Source organism: Pimephales promelas, chromosome 4 (genome assembly GCF_988280905.1).
Source record: "Pimephales promelas chromosome 4, fPimPro1.hap1.1, whole genome shotgun sequence".
Classification (NCBI taxonomy): Eukaryota; Metazoa; Chordata; class Actinopteri; order Cypriniformes; family Leuciscidae; genus Pimephales; species Pimephales promelas.
This window is the reverse complement of record NC_142772.1, coordinates 4,854,184-4,882,102: the sequence shown is the minus strand read 5'-3', so window position 1 is coordinate 4,882,102 and position 27,919 is coordinate 4,854,184. Positions and strand designations below refer to the sequence as shown.

Below are 27,919 nucleotides of genomic sequence, written 5' to 3'. Positions count from 1 at the left end.
CACATCTGTACACATAAAGAAGAGTCTCGGCTAGAAGACTATATTGAGTCATTACGTCACATCTGTACTCATAAAGAAGAGTCTCGGCTGGTCGGCTATATTCGTATCTAATCGAATATAGTCGGCTATATAGTCGTATCTAATAGTCGAATATAGTTGTATCTAATAGTCTTATCTATAGTCGGCTCTTGCCGAATATAGTCAGCTAGTCGCATCTAATTTCGCGAATAACTGCAATTGCAGACTTCGAACAGAGATGGCGACAAAGAGGAAAAACTGTGGACTGCAGCTTTAAAGTGTAACTATGTGTGGGCAATAATGTTTGACTTCACAAAAATGACTAATGAGATGACAAGGCAAAATTAGGTGGGAATTATATGTTCAAACACACAAAAGAAAAATATTCTCACTATTTTTAATTTCAGATGCATTTACATACATCAATAACTTTTTGTTTTATCCCTACAAGCATTAAAAGTAGATTTCCAAAATTCGAATTAAACACTTGATTTGATATTGTCTATAACCAGTCCCAATACACAGTGCCCTTGTGTCGATTAATCTTCATAACATAATTCAACTTCAATGCAGTTTGCAAACAGAAAAGCATTATAGGAAGTTAAACTCATTTTCATGGATTTCATGGTTTGATTCAACAGTCATTTATGCTGTTACACAAGCTTAAAAATGCTGCTTGTGTATTCTACAACATCAAATTTGCACCCATGCAGCACATTTCAGAATAATATATAAAATATAAAGAGCATTACATTACACAAACCGTATTTTTTTTTTTTTTTTTACTAGTTGAAAATTGACTAGTTTAAGGCAACAGTTTTCAATGAGGTAAAATGGACACATTAGAGCACATGGAAAAGTAAGGCAGGACAAGTCAGTGCAAGTGTGGAGGAACATATTCAAAGGTTAATATCCTGAAAACAGTGTGAGAGTACCTTGACAAATGTACTGTAACACTGGGTCTTTGATAACATTCATGTAATAGAGAAAAAAAAAGTATTTCCAATGACACAAATTTTTATTTTTGGTTGATCCTTTTCTTTAGCATAGCACATAATCTTCAAGCACTTAGAGACTTATTCTATAAAGGATATTGTTATAACAGATTTTGAAATTAAACGCACTGAAAGCAATCTTCACCCTTAAAGGCCTTGTGGGAAATCACCACACATGAATTCACACCTGGGAGTGTTTGTGCATCTGTGTGCATATATATGCTTGTACAATTGTGATTTTTGGAGCGAAAATTGTTTGTAAATGGCATGTTCCCAAAGTTTGTTCTTAATAAAGCCCAGGCAGGACCTGACAAGAGTGGAGGAAGTGAAATGTAAAGCCTGGCCCTGCCCTGAGGGAAACGTCTAGAAAACTGCTTTAAATGAGTAAGTGAATGAACAAGACAAAAAAAAGTTTTTCTTCAGTATTTGTGATAAAGGCACTGTGGGGAAGAGAGGTTTATATCTAAAATATCAGTAACGAATCTAAATGTAGAGCTCCTGACTGAGTAAATCTAATGGGATTGGCTCCACTGGTGTGATTTGGCCTGGCCGATCCTCTTCTTGAGGAAAGCGGTGGTCGTGGTTGGTCTCATTCATCAGCAGCACTGGTTCCTCGCACTTGACCTTGCTTGCGAAGCTAAAAAAGAAATTGCCGAAAGAGATGTTTGTGGACAGAGTCAAACAACTTCAAAGTATATTACACTCTAAAAAATATTGTTGGTTTAACATGAACAATAAGTATCCTGGTTGCCTTAACATTTTAAGTTCATTGAAATGGAAAAATTGAGTTGATACAATGATTGAGTTTAATATAATCACTAGAAAAAATGTTGTGATTACAAATCATGAAATTATTATTTTTTTACAGTGTACTTATCAAAATGTTGTGGAATAATTACGATTTTCAGTCGTATGCTCAGCAAGGCTGCATTTATTTGATCACTCCAAAAAATGCTGGGTTGTTTTAACCCATGTTTTGGTCAGATATGGACAAACACAACCTTTGGATTTGAAAATCTGACCTAAACATGGGTTGAAACCCAGCATTTAAAAACATCGTAAAATATTCCTGCAATTTAAAAGAATATATGGTAAAAACTTAAAGTAATTTATTCCAAAATTTTCAGCATTCTCCAGACTTCAATGTCACATGATCTTTCATAAATCATTCTAATATGATGATTTGGTGCTCAATCATTATCAATTATTATTGGTGCACAATTTTTAATAATTCTTATCATCAATGTTGAACAGATTTTGCTGCTTTATATTTTTGGAAACCTTGATGTATATATATTTTTAGTGCTGGGCAATGATTAATTGTGATTAATAGCACCCAAAATAAAAGTGTGTGTTTCCATAATATATGTGTGTGTGTACTGTGTATAATTATTTTGTATATATAAACACACATGTGCATATATATATATATATATATATATATATATATATATAAATCGTCTCAGGTTACGTATGTAACCCTGGTTCCCTGAGAGAGAACGAGAGCTGCGTTGTCAAACGCGATGGGAACGCTCTGCGTGATTGCGTCGTGAAGCGTCTGTACAATCAGTCCAATGAGAGAGTAGGACGTCAGGTGACGTCACTGACCAGGAAACTATAAAACACCCTTGAGATCAGACCGCGACAGCTTCTGTGAAAGGCCTGAAGCAAGTCGATCAGGGCATGCAGGAAGTATGGCAGGCGAATGCAGCTCTCGTTCCCTCTCAGGGAACCAGACATACGTTACCCGAGACGTTCCCTTTCAAGGGAACTTCGAGCTGCGTTGTCAAACGCGATGGGAACCCCATACCCACTATGCCATGCTGAGAAATGCCCGTTCTGTGTGAAGTCCAATGCGCACACTAAGAAGCGAGCAACCTAGCACCGGGAGTGGAAAGGTCTAGGTCATAAAACCTGACAAATGTATGCAGTGAGGACCACCCTGCCGCATTACAAACGTCATAAAGGGAAACACCCGAAATTAAAGCCTTAGAGGCAGCCATACTCCTAGTAGAATGGGCGCGGTGCATTATTGCATTATAAGCAATAGAGATAGCCTCAATCCACTTGCTCATACTAGTCTCGATGCCGGGCAACCTTTCTTAGTCGAACCCAAGCAGACGAATAATTGCTCTGACTTACGCCACAGGGTTGTGAACATAAGCATCCAATGCCCGAATTGGACATAACAGATTGAGACTATCCTGATCTGGGGTATTGAAGGGTGGAGGACAGAAGGCCTGCAGCACAATAGGACCCATCAACACATAAAATATAAACCCCGACGAGGAGGCTGAGATACAGAGTTTCCTAGTTTTTAAGATAGATTTAATCTAAAAACTCTTATTTATTTTTCAATCTCATAATATTCAGCTAGCCAGTAAAATTTTAACTGGCAAAAGCTTAAATAAAACCTCCTTTTAAAAGCTCCTCTTTATTCAGCAGATATGAGCTGACTTATTTATTCATTCATTTAAAAGTCAAACATCTGTCTTTCTTTCAACATTTTTATTTGTTTTGTACTGTTTCTTTTTAAAAACAAAACACTAACGATACCAATTCCTCGGAACTGGAAATCGCAGCAGTCCACTAGATCTGGCATGTGAAAGCTGGGATAGAGCTGAGCTCGTCCCAACCCCCGCTGTCAGATCCATTTGCGAACCCCGAAATGCGAGTCGTCTCCGTGCCTCGGCAACAGAGAGACCCGCGCGGGGACCGCGAACCGAACCGTCCTCCTCGGAGAACGCCCGGCGGGAGTGGAGCGTCCTCGCGGACAGCTTCTCGCAATGCCCACAGTCAGCTCCCTCGAGAACTGACTGCTGGCATGCTCCACTCCCAAACAAATAGCTGATGTGTGTCCCCACCCGTGATGTAACGAGGGCAGGGAACCACACAGCGTCTATAATCTTGCTTTCCATAAATATAGATAGTGATATATATTTCTTTTCTTGGCTTTGACAAACAACAATAAATAGACAAGGACAGAGTACAGAGATCGCTTGCTGTAGGCTACAGAAGCTGTCGCGGTCTGATCTCAAGGGTGCTTTATAGTTTCCTGGTCAGTGACGTCACCAGACGTCCTACTCTCTCATTGGACTGATTGTACAGACGCTTCACGACGCAATCACGCAGAGCGTTCCCATCGCGTTTGACAACGCAGCTCGAAGTTCCCTTGAAAGGGAACTTAAATTTATACATGCATGTGTGCGTACAAATAATTATACACAGTACACACACACAAATATTATGTAAACACAAACTTTTATTTGGGATGTAATTAATCGTCCAGCACTAATTGTTAGCGAAAACAGCATTTATTTGAAATGAAAATCATTTGTAACATAATAAATCTCTTTACTTTGTGTCAATTCAATGCATCCTTGATTAATAAAAGTATTAATTTCTTTCTTATTTATTTATTTATTTATTTATTTATTTTTTTCAATTATAGGCTACTTAGCCCAAACTTTTGAATAGTATATCACAGATTCCCCAAAAGAAAAAAGAAAAAAGAAAGAAAAATATCAGCATAACTGTTTTCAACATTGATATTAATCAGAAATGTTTCTTGAGCACCACATCAGCATATTAGAATGATTTCTGATGGACCATGTGACTGAAGACTGAAAAAATGATGCTGAAAATTCAGCTTTGATCACATTACATTTTAAACATATTAAAATACAAAGCAGTTCCCTGCAGTAAATTGTAATAATATTTCACAATATTATTGTTTTACTGTTTTCTGATCAAATGCATGCAGCTTTAATGAGCATAAGATACTTTTTCGCCCTGTGTATTTCTGTGTTTGAGACTCGAGTTCAGGTCTCAGGACATTGAGCTCAAGTCGTGACAAAGCCAATTAGTGGCTGAAATTGGTGGAGCTCGGTAAGAATTCTTAAACAGACAAACGATAATATCACTTTATAATAAAGCAGTGGGAACTAAACCGTCCATTCCTCATTTGGAATCATGGCACAGGTGCTTTTCAAGCGCAGAAATCCATTTGTATGTTAATGAGCCCTCAAGGAAGTTGAAGCATGCACACATCAAGCGCAAAGAGACGGTTCGAGCCCCACACTACAGTCAGAGAGTTTTGTCAGAGGTTGGACAGAGTCACTGTTAGTCAATAACAGACATTTCTTTCCCAGATATTCTACCTTTTATCCATTTACATTCTCCAGATGACAAAAATGCTCTCTGAAGAAATTCTGTTATTTGATATGGGTGAGATTCTTCTTGTTAAAAGCTGGCTGCAGCTACATTTCCACTGAGATATAAACGATTAAACATATTATATAGAAATTGTATTTAATTATTGCCAATGCAGATTGAATTGGAAAAATTTACCGGGCAACAATATGTCTTGCTGGCCATACTTTGCAGTTATTGTTTTGATTAAAAATATATTTTTGTCTGAAGGACAGTTGCATCATTTAATCATTTTCTTTGACTTGCATATTAGTGACAATGAGCCATTGTGATTTTGTTCCTCATTAATCTGTTTTGGTGAATTCTTGAACATTTGTCAAAAAAATCCTTTACGCATCCTAGATTAATTTCTGATTAATCTATAGGAAATGTCCCACTGTGCTCACAACACAACACATGTTTTCTTTTACACAGCTTGATTTGACTGACTGAATAAATATTCTTTGGCAACCCCTCTGCCAAAAACCATGCTTAGATGTAACATAGAATAATATTTGAATGTCTACATTATTATCAGACATGTTTTACATCAAACTAGCATTTGTTTATATAGAAATTCCTTCTCACCAAAATACTGCGTACTGCGTGTTCGTGGGTGGATTGCTTTGAACTTGAAAAGGGACAAAATCACAAAACTATTACACCATGTTTTAGTTCCCCTTGTAAAAGTATCGAGTTTGGGGGCTGGTCTCCCCCAGGGGTCTAAATCATGACGGTAGTTGAACTCATGAAAAAGGGTTATGGATTAGTTTCAAGTTTACGAAACCAAACCAATTCAATCCAATCAGGCTTTGTTTGTACCATGACGCTGATCATCAACTTTCTCTGTCAACTCAAGCTTTAATCCTCAGTTCATAGAGCATGTGCACATAAAAAAGTGTGACATCCAGTGTTGTAGTACTCGAGACTCGGACTCGGTCTCGAGACCATATTTTAATGGTCTTGGTTTTGTCATGGACTCGTGTGCATTTGGACTCGGAATTGACTCGTACTCGAACATTTTTTTTTTTAGGACTCGAAATTATTCCCGAGTCCACTCGTGTTCAATTCAAAATATTTTTCATGATTATTAATGTATGTTAATAAAATATTTCTTTGAATTGATTGACACGCCCAGTGATTGGTGATTTTCTAGTGCGCAACTGCGCATGACAAATTGTAATAAAATTACTTTTAACACCACCTACTACGTGGCCTTTTTACCCTAAACTGATCATATTTTTTAAACTCTAAGTAAATTCAGGAAAAAAAAAAAAAGGATTTCTCTAAGTAAATAAAAGTAAATTAGGTAATCAACCCTCACTGGTCTCGGTCTCGACTTGGACTCGACTCGGACTCGACTCTCTATGGACTCGGTCTTGACTCGGACTCGACTCTCTCTGGTCTCGGTCTAGACTCGGACTCGAGTGAGGTGGTCTTGACTACAACACTGGTGACATCAGTTGCGCAATTGAATGCAGATCTTACTGTCGTAGGGCCGTAAGATCTGTGCATGTAAACCTCACTCCCCTGAACTCAAGAGGCGCACTAACGACTGACGCTAGCGGCTGCGCCTGCTCCCACACCATTCAAATCCAGCTCGGAGCTGGGTAGGACTGGTTCAATTTGGTGCCGTGACCCGGGTGGCAGTGAGGTTTAGGGGGGTGAGTGTAACTGTCTAGGCCAGTAAGAAATGTGTGTGTAAACCTCACTCCCCTGATCTCAAGACCACAGTTTGAATCCCGCTAGGAGCGGGTCAATAGGACCGGTTACACTTTGAAACATAAAGAAACTGCAATTCGATTCTCGCGAGAGAATCAGCAACATTCATTTCTATCTTCTGCCAAAGTTTAACGCTTTCCTCCAAAATTTCCGGAAATTTTCGGCTTTCCCTGTTTTCACTGTTATACGGTAGGGGACGCTATTATGCATCTTCTGAAAGAGTACTGAATCTCCTGATCAAAACACGGACAAAAAAGAAGCAGAAACAAACAATATCTCATGTAAGCAGATGCATATGTAAAATAACGGGTTCATCAATATTAATTTATTGGGTTCATCATGGTTTTATTTTTTTTATTATTGCTTGGCCCTAATCCTCTATGATTAGGGCCAAGCAATAATAACAAAATAAAACCATCTCGAGATTAAAGTCATTAAAATGTTAGATTAAACTCATTAAATTTCGAGAAAAAAGTCTAAATACAATCTTGAGAATAAACTCGTTCAATTTCGAGAATAAACTCGTGTTTTGAGAAAAAAAGTTGAAATGAAATGTAGAGAATAACGCATTCGATCAATGTTCATTGCATAGCCTACTGATAGTTGACATGGCAGACATGGATCACTAGTAAATACTGTATTTTAGACTTTATTTCAGCAATAAAGAAATACTATAAACTTTAGCAGTAATATAATGCATTAAAAGTGTCACTGAATTTGCTCGTGCAGAACTTTACTGATAAAAGAAGTTTGAGCCGTCACTTGAACAACGAACAGCACTGGCCCAAATGCACTCTGGAATATGGACTTTGATCAATTAAAACCATATGTACTGCATTGCCATTAATGGTTACAGTCGATACATTCTGTAGATGGAGGCGTACACAACCAATAACAACACTAAAGTAATAGCCAGTTAGCTAATTCATAAAAACAGTTGGCCTACTGGCATAGGAGGGTGTCCTGAGAGCTCCGCGCCGATATGGGGACCGTTTTTTCTCGAAACACAATGACTTTATTCACGATAAATTCTGCCAAGGGTTACAGTTTGCAAATGTGTTTAAAAGACTAACTAATACACTAATAGTTACAGGGTTTTTTTTTTTTTTGACATGCTGGAGTGAATTTAAAAATCTTTAGATGAAATTAGTTTTTCAGAAAAACCGTTTACATACATTAGAAAAATGAAGACTATTTTGACTATTTTAAGTTTATTATCAAGATTGTATTTTGACTTTTTTTCTTGAAATTTAACGATTTTTTTTCTTGAAACACAACGACTTTATTCTCGATATTTAATGAGTTTATTGTTTATTCTCAAGATTGTATTATGACTTTTTTCCTCAATATTTAACTATTTTTTTCTCGAAACACAATAACTTTATTCTCGAAATTGAATTAATTTATTCAAGATTGTTTTTTGACTTTTTTTTCCTCGAAATTTAACAAGCTTTTTCTCAAAACACAACAACTTTATTCTCGATAAATTCTGCCAAGGGTTACAGTTTGCAAATGTGTTCAAAAGACTAACTAATGCACTAATAGTTACAGGTTTTTTTTTTTTGACATGCTGGAGTGAATTTAAAAATCTTTAGATGAAATTAGTTTTTCAGAAAAACTGTTTACATACATTAGAAAAATTAAGACTATTTTGTCAACTATTTTGACTATTTTAAGTTTATTCTCAAGATTGTATTTTGACTTTTTTTCTGGAAATTTAACGATTTTTTTCTTGAAACACAACAACTTTATTCACGATATTTAATGAGTTTATTCTCAAGATTGTATTTCGACATTTGTTCTTGAAATTTAATGATTTTTTTTCTCGAAACACAATGACTTTATTCTCGATATTTAATGAGTTTATGGTTTATTCTCAAGATTGTATTGTGACTTTTTGCCTCAATATTTAACTGTTTTTTTCTCGAAACACAATAACTTTATTCTCGAAATTGAATTAATTTATTCTCAAGATTGTTTTTTGACTTTTTTTCCTTGAAATTTAACAAGCTTTTTCTCAAAACACAACAACTTTATTCTCGATAAATTCTGCCAAGGGTTACAGTTTACAAATGTGTTCAAAAGACTAACTAATGCACTAATAGTTACAGGTTTTTTTTTTTTTGACATGCTGGAGTGAATTTAAAAATCTTTAGATGAAATTAGTTTTTCAGAAAAACTGTTTACATACATTAGAAAAATTAAGACTATTTTGTGAACTATTTTGACTATTTTAAGTTTATTCTCAAGATTGTATTTTGACTTTTTTTCTTGAAATTTAACGATTTTTTTTCTTGAAACACGACTTTATTCTCGATATTTAATGAGTTTATTCTCAAGATTGTATTTCGACATTTGTTCTTGAAATTTAATGATTTTTTTCTTGAAACACAACAACTTTATTCTCGATATTTAATGAGTTTATTCTAAAGATTGTATTTCGACATTTGTTCTTGAAATTTACTGATTTTTTTTCTCGAAACACAACGACTTTATTCTCGATATTTAATGAGTTTATTGTTTATTCTCAAGATTGTATTATGACTTTTTTCCTCAATATTTAACTATTTTTTTCTCGAAACACAATAACTTTATTCTCGAAATTGAATTAATTTATTCAAGATTGTTTTTTGACTTTTTTTTCCTCGAAATTTAACAAGCTTTTTCTCAAATCACAACAACTTTATTCTCGATAAATTCTGCCAAGGGTTACAGTTTGCAAATGTGTTCAAAAGACTAACTAATACACTAATAGTTACAGTTTGTTTTTTTGTTTTTTTGACATGCTGGAGTGAATTTAAAAATCTTTAGATGAAATTAGTTTTTCAGAAAAACTGTTTACATACATTAGAAAAATTAAGACTATTTTGTCAACTATTTTGACTATTTTAAGTTTATTCTCAAGATTGTATTTTGACTTTTTTTCTTGAAATTTAACGATTTTTTTTTCTTGAAACACAACGACTTTATTCTCGATATTTAATGAGTTTATTCTCAAGATTGTATTTCGACATTTGTTCTTGAAATTTAATGATTTTTTTTCTCGAAACACAATGACTTTATTCTCGATATTTAATGAGTTTATGGTTTATTCTCAAGATTGTATTGTGACTTTTTTCCTCAATATTTAACGATTTTTTTCTCGAAACACAATAACTTTATTCTCGAAATTGAATTAATTTATTCTCAAGATTGTTTTTTGACTTTTTTTTTCCTCGAAATTTAACAAGCTTTTTCTCAAAACACAACAACTTTATTCTCGATAAATTCTGCCAAGGGTTACAGTTTGCAAATGTGTTCAAAAGACTAACTAATGCACTAATAGTTACAGGGTCTTTTTGATATGCTGGAGTGAATTTAAAAATCTTTAGATGAAATTAGATTTTTAGAAAAACTGTTTACATATACTTTAGAAAAATTAAGACTATTTTGTCAACTATTTTGACTATTTTGTGTTTATTCTCAAGATTGTATTTCGACTTTTTTTTCTTGAAATTCAACGATTTTTTCTCGAAACAACGACTTCATTCTCAATATTTAATGAGTTTATTCTCAAGATTGTATTTCGACATTTTTTCTTGAAATTTAATGATTTTTTTCTCGAAACACGACTTTATTCTCGATATTTAATGAGTTTATGGTTTATTCTCAAGATTGTATTTCGATTTTTTTCTTGAAATTCAACGATTTTTTTCTCGAAACAACGACTTCATTCTCAATATTTAATGAGTTTATTTTCAAGATTGTATTTCGACTTTTTTCTCAAAATGTAACAATTTTTTTCTCTAAACACAACCTTTTTCTCGATATTTAATGAGTTTATTCTCAAGATTTTATTTCGACTTTCTATTTCAAGATTGTATTTCGAAATTTAACAAGTTTTTTTCTCAAACACGACTTTATTCTCGATATTTAATGAGTTTATTCTTAAGATTGTATTTCGACTTTTTTCTCGAAATTTAACGAGTTTAATCTCGCATTATAATGACTTTAATCTCGAGATGGTTTTATTTTTTTTATTATTGCTTGGCCCAAATCCTCTTTCGTACAAATGAACTTAAATGAATAGTTGGCTAACGATGCCTTTGGGAAGTGCAACCCAGATCTACATCTGACAGTAGATGACATAATCTAACATCATTGAAAGATATGCAGAGTTTAGGCCACTTTGAAGTAAATAATCTGAAATACGTAATTGTGCTTATATATGAATATTAAATGCTGATCAATGTCTAAACACACACCTCTTACAACCTTATTTTATAGACTTCTTCATTATGTGGAATAGCTAGGAGACTTTCGAGGTATAATTGTACATTTTAATAAGATCATATATAGTTTTCCTACATAGTTTTAAAACAAACAGTTTCTAAAGGAATTGTGCACATTGTTTAACTTGTTGCCATTTTTAAAGCGAGTGACAGCATGTGCCATCAATTTTAGAATGACCCAACAATAGATTGTTCTGAATACATTTATAAACACTGCATACATAAATTTGAATAAATAAATGAATTTGCAATATATATCAGAATATTAACTAATCTGAAATTCAAAACAGAGTCGGTCAATTATTTGGACATCTCCAAATGCCTCCATCTGCTCAATTTCATCGCATCCTTTGTTTCCAAATTCTTTTCTATCCCCCTCCCCTCTGCTTTCTTCTAGCCATTATTCGTCAGTGGATGCATGGCAGAAGAACAGTATTTGGACTGCACTCCAAAGAAAATCTGCAAGCACTCTAGGACTGGAAGTACTATGAGACAATGATATTTTTGTTCTGTCTGGATTCATACTGAAGGGTGGGTGGTCTCTAGGCAAACGATTACAGGCCAGTGCACAAAATCTGGCTTTTTAATAGCGTCATACGCAGTGTTGGGGAAAACTCATTACAAGTAACTTGAGTTACGTAATCAGATTACTTTTTAAACTAACTAGTAAAGCAAGCATTACTTTTTCAATTTACAACAAAATATCTGTTACTTTTTCACATTTATTGACTTGACCTCATGTTGAGAGAATTAAAGTTAGGAGGTGTGTGTCTGTATGTAAACATGATTATGCTTAGGCTATTTTAGTTCAAAACTAAACATGAACATGCATTTATTCATCTCTCTGGCACGAAAACATTCAGTATTCCTCAAAAATGACTAAAATGAGTAAAATGTTTTTATGCAAAACTTATATAATTAACTATATTAAATTGCACAAATATACTTTATGTATTTAATCTCACTTTTTTAACCAGTGCCTTTGCTGCTGACCTTCAATGATCTAATTCAACAATACTAATAAGCAAAAGTGACTTTAGATTAGATTTAGAAATCAGAGTGTTGAACTTTCTTCGCCTGTATCTTATTGTTCTTTAATCCAGAATGGCTGTTTGTTTGAGCGGCGCCCTCTACTGTACTGGAGTAAATATTCATTAATGCAATATTGTAATGCATTACTTTTACAAGTAACTTTCCTCAACACTGCGGATTCAAAGCCATGGGTTACAGTTTGCAAATGTGTTCAAAAAACTAACTAATAGACTAGTTACAATTTGTTTTGTTGTTTTTTTGACATTCTGGAGTGAATTTAAAAACCTTTAGATGAAATTAGGTTTTCAGAATTACTGTTTACATATACATAAAAAAAGACAATTTTGTCAAGTTGATAATCCATGTCATGACCCCTTTAATATTATGTTTAATAATATTAAATTATTATCTTTGTTTAAAAAAATGGAATAGCTAAGTATGGCATGAATTGTACAGTATATCCCTACAAAAGTTATAAACCATGAAAGAAAATACAGTATCCCCTAAAACAGGGGGTTAGTTAGTTCACACTAACAAGTGCTTTTCTTCCTGACAGCTAAGTTGGGGTTTGACTACAGATTCAGCACAATCTGTGTAATGTGTATTAGAGCCCGACCGATAAAGGATTTTGAAGGCCGATACCGATACAAATATTTTTGGGTTTTAAAATCCGATATGCCGATATATCGGCCGATTTTTTTATTTTTATTTTTTTCAGAAAGGCACAACAAAACATTAACAGATTTCCCTAACATTAGCTATTTGTAGTTATTTATGCGTTTTAACCAAAATAATATGATAATGCATTTTAAAAAGAAACTTTCTTTTATTGTCACAACAGAACAGACTGATGATAGTGGCATTAGCTAGCTTTATGGTTAGCTAGTCTATGATGAACCATAATTTAGCAATGGATTACGTCATACTGCAAATTGTAAAACATACATTTTCAATATAACTGGCCAATGAAACTTCCGCCGGCCACAAATTTTGTCATGCTTATTTGAGTTAAGAGAACTGAAGGGGATGTTCTTTTAATTGTTATTCAAGCAATGTATGTATCATGACCAACTCAACGAGTGTTGCCAACAGGAACGGTTTAGAGTGCCCTCTGGTGGACAAACTACACAACACTCATGACATGGTTCAAGTGTGTTTCATCCGTTTATATTTTATTTTTGAAATATTCATTTATCGTCCATTATAACTGCCGATACCGATATTTTGGAAAATGCCTAATATCGGCCGATAATATCGGCCTGCCGATATATCAGTCTGGCTCTAATGTGTATGAGTGTACGCACCTCCTCCAGCTCTTTCTGTGTCTCCTCTTCCATCCGTCTGATGTCCTCCATGTTGAGCTCTACCCACTTATCAATCCAGCAGAACAGCTGCCGGTGGAAGTTGGTGAAGATTCTCTTCTCTTGCTTAGTAAATGACCCCAAAACAAAGCACATAAATCACAAACCATTCCACAGAATTATAACCCTATCCAGACACACAGTACATTTATTACATAGCAAAATATAAAGTAGGAATCTCAACATTAAAATGTTAAAATTATTGGTAACATTTTATTTTAAGGTGACGTGTACTTACATGTACTAGTAATAACAGTAAATAATGCAACATTACCAAGTGACTAACCCTAAACCAAACCCTAACCATAACTCAATAGTAAGTCCATGTAGTTAAGTTATTTGATATATTAATATTACTCAGAGTAATGTAATGACGTCACCTTAAAATAAAATGTAACCAAATCACTTAACACATACGTATCTCAGTAGGTGAAAGGCGAAATTCAGCAGTTTTATTACTAATAAACTATAAAAATTCACTTTAGATGGAGTTAAATTAAAACCACTTCTAATATATATATATATATGAAGAGTTCAAATGCAAAAGCCTCTAAGTGCCATTTGAAATTTTCTTCTAGAATGATCATTTTTATCAAGCTTGTATATTTAAGTTCAGTGATTTCACTTAAATGGCAATGCTAATTACCTATTAATTGTTATTTAAGTGAAATTACTGAACTTAAATATACAAGTTTGATAAAAATCATCATTAAAGAAGAAAATTTCAAATGGCATTTAGAAGCTTTTGCATCTGAACTCTTCATATACCCTTACCTTGTGAAGGAAGCTTTCTATCCTGTTCTGCAGGCCCCACCACTTAAACTTGACCGTGACCAGCTTGTAAGCACACATTCGTGGGCAGTCAGGGTTATTAACCAGTTCGTTCTGTGAGACATAAATGAATGAAGCTATGTCGACCATGCATAAATTAAATCTAATACAGTACAGAGGTCCTTAAAATCAAATAATTACAGTATGGCTACATTATGCAGATGTTTTCTTAGAAGATCTCCAGAATAATCAGCAAAAACACATTTCAGGAGCGCCATAATCTAACAAGCCTTATAGGAAGGTTAATCTAGTCTTCAATACACACGAATGAAGACATCTCTAATTCATATTCATGTGGACACACACATGTCTTAGTTTGTGCCAATCACTGTGATGCCTTTTACGGTCCATCAAAGCGGAGTGATTCATCTTCATTAGCTCTTAACTGCAAAACACTTCCACTAATACACTGTCAGAGGTAACTTATCCAGAGGTCATCGTAGAAATAGTACTGTAGATTTTTACTGAACTTTTATTTTGACATTGTGCTGATGTTTAAATTCAAGTACATGTAATAAGGACACTGTTACCCTGTTACCCATAATCTTAATTCAAGTGATAAATGATTTTGAAAGTCTGACAGTAATCAGTGTTGAGAGCTACTGTAAGGTTAACCCTGCCTGGTTTAACCACTTAACTGTCCCCGTCCCACAGGGATGTTTTAAATATTACGAAAAAAAAAAATAGATTCACCATTTGTGTTATGGCAATAAGCTATAACGCGCATGCGTGTGCTTTGTATGTGATTCCTAGAGGTTGAATTCATATCAAAATCTGCCAAACCACCCATACTACTTTTGAATAGGATTTCTACTTCATAAATTGTGTGAAATTTGTGAAAATAATGGTTCAGATCACTCAAAACACATATGGAAATGGAGACACCCTTATATGGGCAGTAATGGAGTCTGGTTGTGCCCTAGTGAAAAAGTTTGGTACTGCGCCCAAACAAAATCTCACTGAAAGCTCATTTTTTCAGATATCAACCTAAAATTTGAAACACAACTTGTTCTGATTTTTGGCTTTGATTTTTCTGCAGTTTTAGAGTAGCCCAGGTTTTGAAAATATATATTTTATATAAAATATGAATAATATTTTTTTTTACATTGTACATTTCTATAAACTCAAACTTCTATAACTTTTTTTCTGTTTCACTTTCCTAATTTATTTCACTTTGAGAAAAATCTGCCAAATGTCTTCTTTAAAACGAGACCAATCTTACGTCTATATTCCAAAGCATTCTTGAATTACAACCATTTAAGTTTGAAATGAGCATTTCCATGTCTATTCAAAAAAGGGGGGGTGACAGTTAAGAGGTTAAATGTTTGCAGTTAGATATTAGTTAGTTCTTTATTGGCATTGACAGTTCCACATAGAACTTTAAATAGCCCAAAAAAAAGGCTCTTTATATTAGTATTATGCTCTTCAAACCAAAAACAACATGATTCTTTTAAGAACTGTTCACTAAAAGGATTTTACGGGAAGCCAAAAGGGTTCTTCTATAGCATTCTGAAAAACCTTTATTTTAAAGGAGTAGTTCACTTTTAAAAAAAGTGAACTTTTGCTGATAATTTACTCACCGCCATGTCATCCAAGATATCCATATCATTCTGTCTTCAGTCGAAAAGAAATTAAGATTTTTGATGAAAACATTCCATGATTTTCTCCATATAATGGACTTCATTGGAAACCAAACGGTTCAAGCTCCAAATGAGTTTCAGAGCAGCTTCAAAGGACTTTAAACGACACCAGACGATGAATAAGGGTCTTATCTAGCGAAACGATCAGTCATTTCAAAAATAAATAAAAATTTTAGTTTTATAAGCACAAATGCTCGCCTTGCTCTTTTCTGTGATGCGCATTCGTGACTCTCCTGTTCGAACTCTTTCAAATCTTTTTTTCAAGTCATGACTCGGAGTGTCCTAAATAAGACACTTATTCATCGTCTGACGTCGTTTAAAGCGCTTTGAAACTCTCATTTGGACCTTGAACCGTTTGGTTCCCAATGAAGTCCATTATATGGAGAAAATGCTGGAATGTTTTCATCAAAAACCTTAATTTCTTTTCGACTGAAGAAAGAAAGACATGGACATCTTGGATGACATGGAGGTGAGTAAATTAAACAGCAAAAGTTTTTTTTTTTTTTTTAAAGTGAAATACACTTTTAAGAGTGCAGACTCTTTTCCTAAAATCACTGTAAGCCTATACAAGTAAGCATCATAGAACCATCTCCACCAATGGTCTCTATGATCAACTTAGCTCATGATGATTTGGGGAAACGCAGCCCTGGTTGTTGAGTTTAGTTTGCTAAATCCATCCAGATGCAGAGATTACCAGGCCACAAGAAGGGAAAATTATCAGTAAATAACAACATAACCTTCAGTCCTCACACTAAAATATGGAATGACTTTAGAAGACTTTTAGTATATAGTACATGAGAGCATATGATGGTTTAAAGTAAAAGTTCAATGTAACTGCTTGGGGGAAAAAAATCTTCAAAATGTTTAATTCCATTGATGAAAAAAGTAATATGGGTTTATAGAATGAAGGGTGAGAAAAGGGTCCCTACCATCCAATTGGGTCCCAGTGGTCCTCTGTCGGTCTTGACTGACTTAAAAATAGCTGGATCCTCATCTACCTTGTAGTCCTGCATATTAACAGAAAAAAAAATACTTTGAAATGTATACTTAAATGTTGTGAATTAGACTTGCTTCATTTTGTGGATACTCACATTCTTAAGCAATATAACATTTTGGAAAGCTGCTGCACTGCTTATTTACACTTCGAAACTGCCAAATTTAAACCATTACTATGCAGATCATCAGGGTATACGTCAAAACTTGAGATACACCCTTATAGACTTCGGTTATGCCTAATAGAGCCCAAGTCATTAAAAAGTTTTCAAGGAGAGATGCAGTGAGGTATGGAGAGGTTAAGAAAAAAAAAAAAAACACGGAACAAAAAAATAATAGACTTAATAAACCAGAGAGGGTGGAAACTGGGAGAGATGGTGAGAAAAACAGCTGCTGGTAAAAAATAAATGGACGAAAAGCATTTAATTTTAACTGGACCTCCAGGGCCTCGCAATTGTAAATAAATCATGATACGCCTCCGGCAAAATAACAACCTCTCAGTTTCTGTACAGTTAGAGAGGCAAACAAGCATTGAGGGCTTGTGTGTGTGTGTGCGCACACACACCACTGTCACGCTGAGAACAAACCGACCTGTTTAATACCAAGTGTGCTGTCTGGAGGCCAAAGTGTGATGATACGGTAACAATGCTTGGTGTGAATTCATGTAAAGCAGAGGTTTGTTTGTGTGCCAGGCTATACAAGCCCTTAATTACTCGAACCCAAGTCACGGTTCTCAGCACAACGCCTGCAGCCATGCCTGAGGCCAGAGTCTGATAGGGCCCAAAGACACGGACAGCCAGGACACCAGAGAAAACTGCTTCATTAGACCATAATCCCTCCTTCCCCTCACACAAACACTCTTAACTAGCTAATCAATGCCAGAGGAGGATTACGTTACAGTTATTTTCCATCCTATACGCATGATTTTTGAAACCGCAGACCTTGTTAAATTGGTCTTGCTTTCTCATATACATCATTAATTTTGCTTAATGAAATTAGTTAGAAGCTAAATCTAAAGTAATAAAATGGCATACAATATATACAGATATAGATATATATTCTCTCTTTTATGTCATTTTCTTTAGATTTGGCTTCTACTGTATATAGGCTATGTGTATGTGTATATTTACATACATGTATATATATATATATATATGTGTGTGTATATATATACTGTGTATAAATATATATGAAGAGTTCAGATGCAAAAGCCTCTAAATGCCATTTGAAATTTTCTTCTAAAATGATAATTTTTATCAAGCTTGTATATTTAAGTTCAGTAATACTGAACTTAAATATACAAGCTTGATAAAAATGATCATTTTAGAAGAAAATTTCAAATGGCACATGGCTTTGCATCTGAACTCTTCATATATATATATATATATATATATATTCTTTTATGTCATGTTCTTACCTTAGATTTAGCTTCTACTGTATATATATATAAATTTGGGCTGTCAAACACATAATATATGTGGGAGCACTGTGTATAATTATTTTGTATATATATATATATATATATATACATATAAATACACACACATGCATGTATGTTTAAGAAAAAAAATGTTATTTATATAAAGTATTTATATTTATATATATATATATATATATATACACACATTAAAATATTTCTTAAATATATACAAGCATGTGTGTGTATTTATATAAATAAAATAATTACACACAGTGCACCCACATATATTATGTAAACACAAACTTTTATTTTGGATGTTTGTCCGTTTTTTGGGGGGTTTTTTTAATCGTTTGACATTCCTAGTGTGTGTATATATATATATATATATATATATATATATATATATATATATATATATATATATATATATATATATTGTAATATAATATAATCTAATAGAATATTGTACAATATTGATATAATCTAAAGAATATCGACTATAAATATAAATATATATATATATATATATATATATATATATATATATATATATAAATAATAAATGACTATAAATACATATATATATATATATTCTTTTATGTCATTTTTCTTTAGATTTAGCTTCTGCTGTTTATATATGTATATATACACACACAGAAATATACATTTTTTATCAGTTTTAAAATGTGGCTTTACAGTTGGTAAATAAGATGTTTGGAAAAACTCACCTCTAATTTGTTTATAAACACATTCAATATACCTATACAATATCAACAACAACAACAATACTATTAATAATTGACAAATCTGAAATGATGGTTGGTGTGCACTTGCAGAGATGGAGTTTGCGTGGAGCACCACTAAAGCAGACTGAGCTGTTCCTAGACACTGAAAACACAAGATCAGAAGCTTCTCGTGTGTAAAAAGAAAAAAAGTGTCTGGCTTCAAGCACAAGCATTTTTGACAGCTTTTGGCATGGTTTGCATTTTTAATTCCCTGTGGCTCTTTGCGGGATTCTGCAAGACATTTGCATGCAGTAAAATGATGTCAGATTATCTGGCACTTACGTGTGCTAGTTTTTGAGCATGTTAAAGGCTTCCAAAGCCTCTGAAACCTTAAAACAAGTATAATAAATATAGTTGCAAGCAGTGATGATGGACCCAATCACTACAGCACCACCAAGTGGCTTTTTGGAGCACAATAGACACATGGATTTAACCTCAGGTATTTTTTTTGGTTCCTAGCGACCAAACAAAAAGTAATGAAAGGGTAATAAATAAATTAAAAAAATACAAAATAAAATTGTATACATTTTTTTTTTTACTTCATCAGAATGGTGCAAAACTTGGTGATTAATTTAGTTGCACTTGACTATGTGAATGTGCAAAAAATATTAGGAAAAACAAAATAGAAAGAGGCTAAATCTTCCTTTAAAAGGTCATACACGGTAAAAAAAAAAATCCTGTAAAAAAAAAAATGGTAAACTACTGGCAGCTGTGGTTGCCAGAATCACTGTAAAAATACAGTGTGTGACTGTTTTTGAAATTAAAAGCTAAATACCGTTTTGTCAGCTACAACTATATGCTGATAATTTACTGTTATATACTGTAATTTAACAGCATATAGCTGTAGCGGACAAAACAGTATTTAGCAGTTAATTTTTAAAACGGTAACACACCATATTTTTATGATATGATGCTGGCAACCACAGCTGCCAGTAGTTTACCGTTTTTTTACAGGATTATTTTTTACGGTGGTAATAGGTATTGCTGCATAGTAAACGAATGAGACATATGAAAAAAAAAGAACATTTTTGGGGGGTACAATCTACAAATCAGCCCGCTAGCAACGTCAGTGTTATGAGTTTGTTTCCGAATACATGAACTGAAAAATCAATGCAATAAGCTGTTTTGAATAAAAAGTAGGGCTGTTAAACAATCGCGATTAATCGCATCCAAAATAAAAGTTTGTGATTACATAATATATGTGGGTGCACTGTGCACTTATATACTATAAATACACATAGATTTATATATAATTTATATTATATATAAATATATTTTTTTTATATAAATAATTTTTTTTCTTAAATATACATGCATGTGTGTGTATTTATGTATATACAAAATAATTAAACACAGTGCAACCACATATATTATGTAATCACAAACTTTTTTTTTGATGCCCTTATAAAAAGATCTGCCAAATGAATACATGTAAATAATACACTATAGTACTTTATCTATCAGACTAATTAAAAACATTTGAACACTAATAAAAAAAAAAAACATCTTGACATCTGAATGTGACTCAGTGAAGAATATGTGTCCCACTGGAAACCGTTCTGACAACATTTGATATGTATTTTACACTCAACAGACCGACTGATGTTATCACGCTGGCTGGCTTGCAACAAGTTTCATTGTAGTCTACAATATTTCATCATCTACATTTATACAGAATGTATTAGTTTTGACAACCTTTCATGGAAAATACACCTGTGAAACTCCTTGTTAATCCTAGGTTTTCTTGGCTCATGGGGACCCTGGTGATTAAATATGTAATAGGTGTTCAAAGAGGAAGATTCATTTGAGTTTGTAACTGTATTGAATGCAGCAGCTCAGCAGAACAGGGTACTTACACCAGGGGACACTTGTTCTTTGTCTGCAATGTCAATAGGTGTGACCTCCACAGACTTCCACTTAGAGCTGTCCAGTTTGTGAACCTGTTATTCATAATTTAGAGGATTTATAATCACAAAAAAATAAGTACAACAATGCTCACAACAAATATTCCAAAGCTATACTGTTTGTGCTCTTTAACCATTCAATAAAAAAGTGTGGTTGATCCGTCCAGGGATGTAATTATCTTTATTGTAACACTGAGAGTTTATCTAATCAAAATGTTCCTAATAATCCTTTAGGTGAGCATATTTTAAAATATAGCAGTTCACGTTGCTTTTAGTTCAAACATGCATTTTAATCTGGGACTAGCTTAAAGTTTGTCTGTGAATCCGGGAGTTAATCTGGCAAGGCTTCAAAATGCATTCTTTGTAACACTTTGGGAAAACGTGACAATTTTTTTTTTTTTAAAGATTTCTAACAGTTTAACTTGTCTACTGTTATATCATTCACCTTAATAGTAAAGTTAAAATAGAATTTGATCTGATTTCATAATTTTACACTGACTCTCAACCTCTGGATTTAACCAGTTTAATAGGTATTCCCTCTCATGAGCCCATTCAATTCACAGATAGCATGTTTTTTTAATGAAAACACAGAATACATACAAATGCACTCACATTTTCTAGTGTTCCAAGATCAGGTTTGTGCCATGTTTCAATCTTGATGAAAAAATCATCCTTCATGTACTCATTCTGGGAGAACAAAAATCAGAGCATTGTATTGTCTTCACAGTAAATGAACATGTGGTAGATCTATGTGCATACAATATGAAATAATGTAGATGCTAATATTTGAAAACAGATTAAACACCTCAAAGATCTCTTAAATAGATTAAATTGCAAAGCATCTCAAAAAGCTTCATATTTGCAGGTTCAATATCAAATGTGGTGAATTAATGAGATCTGTATCAGCTATCATTCAAAAGGTTAGGGTGAGTGAGAATTGATTTATTCCTAATCAGTGTACAGTAATATCACAGGATCATGTGACACTAAAGACTGGAAATTCAGCTTTGAAAAAAAAAACCATTTAAGTTATTTTAAATCATATTTTATAATGTTACATTTTTTTCTGTATTTTCTGTAAATCAAATAAATGCATAACTGTTGAGCACAGGAAACTTGTTTCAAAATTTTTTTTTAATAATCTTACAGATTAGTGAACATGACTACTATCCAAAAAATATCTTGTATAAAGCAGAGAGAGATTATTATGCAATTGTGACTGATTAATCAACATTTCATTTGATTTAGTTGGCAACCATATACCATTGACAGCATGAAAGACCCAGTGAAATGAAGATCAGGAACAGGTTTTGTGACTTTTAGTCAATATCTATTAGCTATTCTAAATGGTAAAAGTTGACTAAAAAAAACTTGTAGCGAATGTAAAACAAAGTCTTTCCGAAAAATTGCCAAATAATCTTGTATGCATTTTTGTCTAATAAAATGCCTTTTAGAATGACCAGTCATTGACTAGCAGTAGCAAACAGCAAATTATGGTTATGTCGGGCTATGACATTTACATAAGCATTTGAAGAAATTAAAAAAAAAAAAAATTGTCATATTACTTCACAGGGTCTTGAAAACTGGCATTCCTTACATGTGATTAACAAAAATAGGCATTTAAATTTAATAGAACCAACAAAGTTTTCAGTGCACTTACCGTTACAACTGTGGCAAACATGTATATCAAACAATAGAAAAACACAGACACGAATAGAGGTTACACCATGAATTACAACCGGTTATCCCAATTAAGTTTCTATATATTAAAAGTAAACTTCACATTCATTTAAATTCTTAAAACATGAAAAATGTAAACTTGATTAATCAACATAATGAAAGTGCAACTAACTTAGGTTGAATTTTTAGAATCATTTTAAGGCATTTATTGACTGGTTGGCGCATGTGTTTACTGTGATGCATAACCGATAAGTAGGGTTGGGTATCGAGAATCGAGTATCGATTGGAACCGGGACTAAGTTTTCGTTTTTCCCGGAATCGTTCAAAAGTTAAAATTTCGATTCCTAGTTTCGATATTCACAGTCTGCCGAGCGGAAAAAGAAACCGCTGAACAACACCAACGAAGAAGCGTCAACCGGAAGTGTTGGCATAACCGCGCGAGTTGAACATGAGTAGCTTACGTCGGCGGTCCAAAGTGTGGCTTCACTTTTCTAAAAAAACAACGAAATCTCGGCAAAATGCAAAATTTGTGACAGAAGGAGTATTTCCTTCAGAAAGACCGTTGGTTAGCAAGGTTAGCTAAACTTTTTTGACCCTGCCTCTTAAAAGAATCGGAATCGAGAATCGTTAGGAACCGGAATCGAAACAAGGAATCGGAATCAGAATCGTTCAAATTCAAACGATACCCAACCCTACTAATAAGCTTGTTTCAAAGTTTTCCACCCACTTGTTCGGCAGTAAGGGTAGGCATTCCAGGCCTTTTCGTGGAACACAAGCGAACCTTCGGGAGCGATCACCTTTACAAAGCCTGGTACTTTGCTGGGCGGCAGAACATATAAAACGAAAAACACAAACGATGTTTGAATTACTTCCTAAAACGTGTTATATTCTATATTCTATTGAAAGCCAGGCTTCTCACACATGACTGGTGTCTAAATCCACATCTGCATACCTTTTGAGATGGTAGATTTTGTGCGTGTACTGTCCTTTCTCGCCATCCTTTTCATAGGGCTCGTTCTTCAATATCTCAATGCCCTCTCCTCCGCCGGTCTCGTTCTTGCTGGCTTCTGCCACAGAGTACAGCTGCCCTACTTGATACTGAAACAAGGCTATGTTCACAATGGATTCTACCACACTGCTTCATGCATCTGGAGACTGTGGAGGCCATTTGAGGATAGTCAACTCATTGCGATGGTCAAACAACCAGTTTGTGATGATTTGAGCTTTGTGACATGGCCGGAAGATAGTACACTGTGGTCATAAAGGGATGGAGGTGTAGCCCATCTGCTTTAAAGGCACACTATGCAGGAATTCCGTTTTTGTCAAACAGCGACCTCTAGAGTCGCCGTGGAGTACTTGCATTTAATGTTACTGTCGAAATACCACCCACGCAGAGCGTCTCTGCCGTAATTTGAAGCTGTTATATTAAGGTACAAATCTTGCATAGTGTGCATTTTTTGCATTAAAGCTACACTGTGTGATTTTTACCCCCATCTAGAGGTGAAAAGGTATATGAACATCCAGGGAATATTAGTTTCTGGTCCTCTCAATTCCAATTTCGTTTTAACTCCTACGGTGGCCAATGTAGTCCAAGATTAACATGGCTTCCAGTTTGACCTCGTCCATGACTGTTAACTCAAACGTAAACGCGAAAGGCAAAGCTTGAATTAACGGGTATGTCCCTCTTTAGCTAATGTACTTTCAAGATGGAGGGGCAACATGGCGACCGACACCCGTTTGTATTTTCAGTGGCATATTATACACTCACGAGAATACTTTATTACTTGAACGAAGTAAATATACATTAATGAGCACATATATTTTTGAAAGACCAAAGTGTTTTTAGCTAAGAATAAACTAAAAGAGTTACACAGTGTAGCTTTAAATAAGAGATCAAGCGCTAAAATGTGTTTTTGAACTCAAGCTGAGCGCTCGTGTCCGCTGCTATCAGTGTCATGGATACATTGTCTCTTGTGACGACGCGCGCGCTCAATATATCGCAGTTGTGGAGACTCTTTTTTCATTTCGGTGAAATCACTAAATAAAATGCACAAAAACGTGTCCCTGCTTGATATAAACTGTGACCACTGATGAATATATTCAGTTTTGAGAAAAAACTTTGAACCTGTAACCCCTGACACGCTTCATAAAAGATCTCCCACAAGACCATTGAAGAACTCAAACAAAACTTGCGTTTTTCGATGCATTTATTTACGGGTTGAGCAGAGAGGCTTGTTCTCTTTTCCTAGTCTCTTCCAACCACGTTTTCTTTTCCATCGTCATAGTATCACTTCTGAAAGTGTATCACGTCTTGCGCGCAAGTGTCTTCGTGCTTCATGTTGTGGTTGATGTGTGTGACTTTGTTGCCGTAAAGCATGTCGTGATTCTCACGAGATATGTCGGGGGCGCTCCTCTCAAACTTGCATTGCTGGTTTTACCCCAAGCTTTACTACCAGGATGATTCGCCCTACTATGAGTTTGTTTAGCACCGAAATTACTTTGAAGCTGTTATATTAAGGTACAATTCTTGCATAGTGTGCCTTTGAGGCGCGTTCAGAGATGCTCTTCTGTAGACCTCAGTTGTAACAAGTGCTTATTTGAGTTATTGTTGCCTTTCTATCAGCTCAATCCTGGTCATTCTCCTCTGAACTCTGGCATCAACAAGACATTTTCACTCACTGGATATGTTCTCTTTTTCAGACCATTCTCTGTAAAACCTAGAGATGACTATGCCTGACAATCCCAGTAGATCAGCAGTTTCTGAAATATTCCAACCAGCCCGTCTCGCTCCAACAACCATGCAACATGGAAGTTTGCTGAGGCCCCCTTGTGGGGTTGAGAACCACTGAAATATACCTTCTTATTTTGTTTTTAAATATAAGATTGCTTTTGTTTGTTTAGCATTTGTTGGTCACTGCATAATTCCCATAGTTCAATTTGTGTTATGTCTTAGATTTGACAACTTTACTATGAATCTAAAATATGAAAAATTGTGCAAATAAAAGAGTAGGTGTCCAAACTTTTGCCTGTATGCTACTGTAAACATGTCCATATGCTTCTTACCACAACCTATGTTCACAGTCTTTCACAGAGGCATTAAATGTATAAATGAATGTGAGAGTATAGATTTATGTTCAGCTGCTTTAAAACAAATTAGAAACTATATTAAACTCACCTCTTCAACTGTGCATGGCAAAACAATGTGGCTGAAACACAACACATAATTTATACATAACGTTAATATTCTGAGGAAAAAAACATGACAGGCACAGGGGAGACTGTAGGTCGACAGTCTTTTCCAGAATTCATAAAAAAATCGAATTTTAGAGATTTTACACAAAACCACTGCTATAGAGAAAACAAGAATTTGACTATTGACTCAAACCATCATAGCAATAGCTTAGTTTAAAATCCTTGTGACTAGCCTCGGTCGACCTTAAAACAAAACTTCAAAGTATGAAAGGTATGGAAATGACTTCATGTGAAAGTTACGATAAATTATCAAAGAAATGTGTTTAGTTGCTGTCAGAGGCTGTAGGCCAGACCCGAGTTTACCAGCAACACACACATTAACGTTATCGTCATCATCGTCATGATCTCTGTTCACACAACATGTAAAAGTCACGAAAACTATGTAGAGATCTAGCAGCATAGGTAAATTGGAATACAAACTATTCAATATGAAATAAGGCAACATAAACATCTATAAAATAAACAGAAATGTAAGTAACACTCACTATTCTTTGATGAGAACCATCTTCATTCCCGAGGCTGAGCCACTCGACTGACGTCACATGCGTTTATAAAGGCGCTGTTAGTGTGTGTGTGTGTGTGTGTGTGAGAGAGAGAGAGAGAGAGAGAGAGAGAGAGAGAGAGAGAGAGAGAGAGAGAGAGAGAGAGAGAGAGAGAGAGAGAGAGAGAGAGAGAGAGAGAGAGAGGTGGGGGGGGGGGTGGACTGTACAAAAAAAAACATTAGGCTAAGTCAAGTTTTACACAAGATATGGCTCTCTCAAGTTTTATTCCAGTTTTTTAAAAAAATGTTGTTTTTTATTATTATTAACATTCAATATTGTCGTGTGTTGTGATAGACAACTAAGGAATATGGTTGTTATCAAAGATAACAGCTACTTGATTTTCTTTTTGTTGGATATGGGACTATGTCTGCTGTGTTTAAGACGATTATTGAGAGCATGAAACAGAAAAGCCTTTGTGAATGAACACGTCAGTGTGTGGCTTTGAAAAAGTGCTTTTATCCATTGTGTAATCTTTTTCTTGAAGGAAATATCTAATATATCTCTGTCTACAACTTAAAATGTAAAACCTTTGACTAGACAACATCCTGCACTGTTATAATGAAAAAGTTATGAATGTTATGATATTCAAATGAACTTATTTTAAGATGGAACAGAACAAACTAAATGTCCTCTTTTGTCGTTATGAAAACACGTGTGCTAAAAAGGTCTCATAACCCATGAGGCCATGTAAGGGCAGAGCTATTGAAACCTGGAATTAACAGAATTAACAGCTTTTCTGATTCTGTGCAACATTCACAGTAGGATTTACTGTTACTACGCAGGCAGTGAGACTTATGTAAGTTAAAGGAATAGCTCAAAGAATATAAAAATGCTCAGAGAATGATAATCCACTCTAATTTAAGAAGATATAATGTGTTTGTGTGTTATACAACATCATACTGTTAATATAACCATACATTGCTAAGTTTTATAATGTATTAAAACTGTTTTGACTGTTGTTTTGATGGGAAGGTTTTTACACTGTAAAAATGAATATGCTTAATCTAATCAATAAAATTGTGGCAGCAGATTACAACCAATAGTATTAAACAGGATGGGGATGTCCAAATATTTCTTGTGAATGTTTTTAGAATCAGTTTTTAATAGTTGTGTTTGAGTCCTTCAATTGTCCTCAGTGTGAAAAGATGGATCTCAAAATCATACTCACTGCTGGAAAGGGTTCAAATATGCAAAAGATAGTGGAAAACTGAACACTTTTTGGGACCTGGAGGTTTTTTCTGAAGAACATTCGGCAGTTTAACTGCTCAGGACAAACAAGGGA

At 34.3% G+C, this 27,919-nt stretch overlaps 1 protein-coding gene across 1 annotated transcript; it reads right to left on the bottom strand.

Moving 5' to 3' along the window:
* Positions 1 to 401: 401 nt before the first annotated feature.
* Positions 402 to 26,683, bottom strand: LOC120471734 (phosphatidylinositol transfer protein beta isoform). Its single transcript, XM_039661632.2, has 11 exons — positions 26,581 to 26,683; positions 26,019 to 26,049; positions 23,796 to 23,941; positions 23,571 to 23,662; positions 22,824 to 22,831; positions 21,776 to 21,850; positions 21,116 to 21,199; positions 16,991 to 17,068; positions 14,365 to 14,475; positions 13,534 to 13,656; positions 402 to 1,650 (listed from the first exon to the last, which is right to left on the bottom strand). The coding sequence occupies exons 1-11, from the start codon at positions 26,604 to 26,606 to the stop codon at positions 1,603 to 1,605; spliced, it is 822 nt and encodes a 273-aa protein (XP_039517566.2). The 5' UTR covers positions 26,607 to 26,683; the 3' UTR covers positions 402 to 1,602.
* Positions 26,684 to 27,919: the final 1,236 nt, after the last annotated feature.

Excerpts from the sequence above, each read along its gene's own strand:
- LOC120471734 (XM_039661632.2), bottom strand. The coding sequence starts at position 26,606 with ATGAAGATGGTTCTCATCAAAGAATA. Across the intron at positions 23,663-23,795 it reads AAAATCTACCATCTCAAAAG|CAAAGTACCAGGCTTTGTAA; the intron begins GTATGCAGATGT and ends TCTGCCGCCCAG. Across the intron at positions 14,476-16,990 it reads CACTGGGACCCAATTGGATG|AACGAACTGGTTAATAACCC; the intron begins GTAGGGACCCTT and ends TATGTCTCACAG.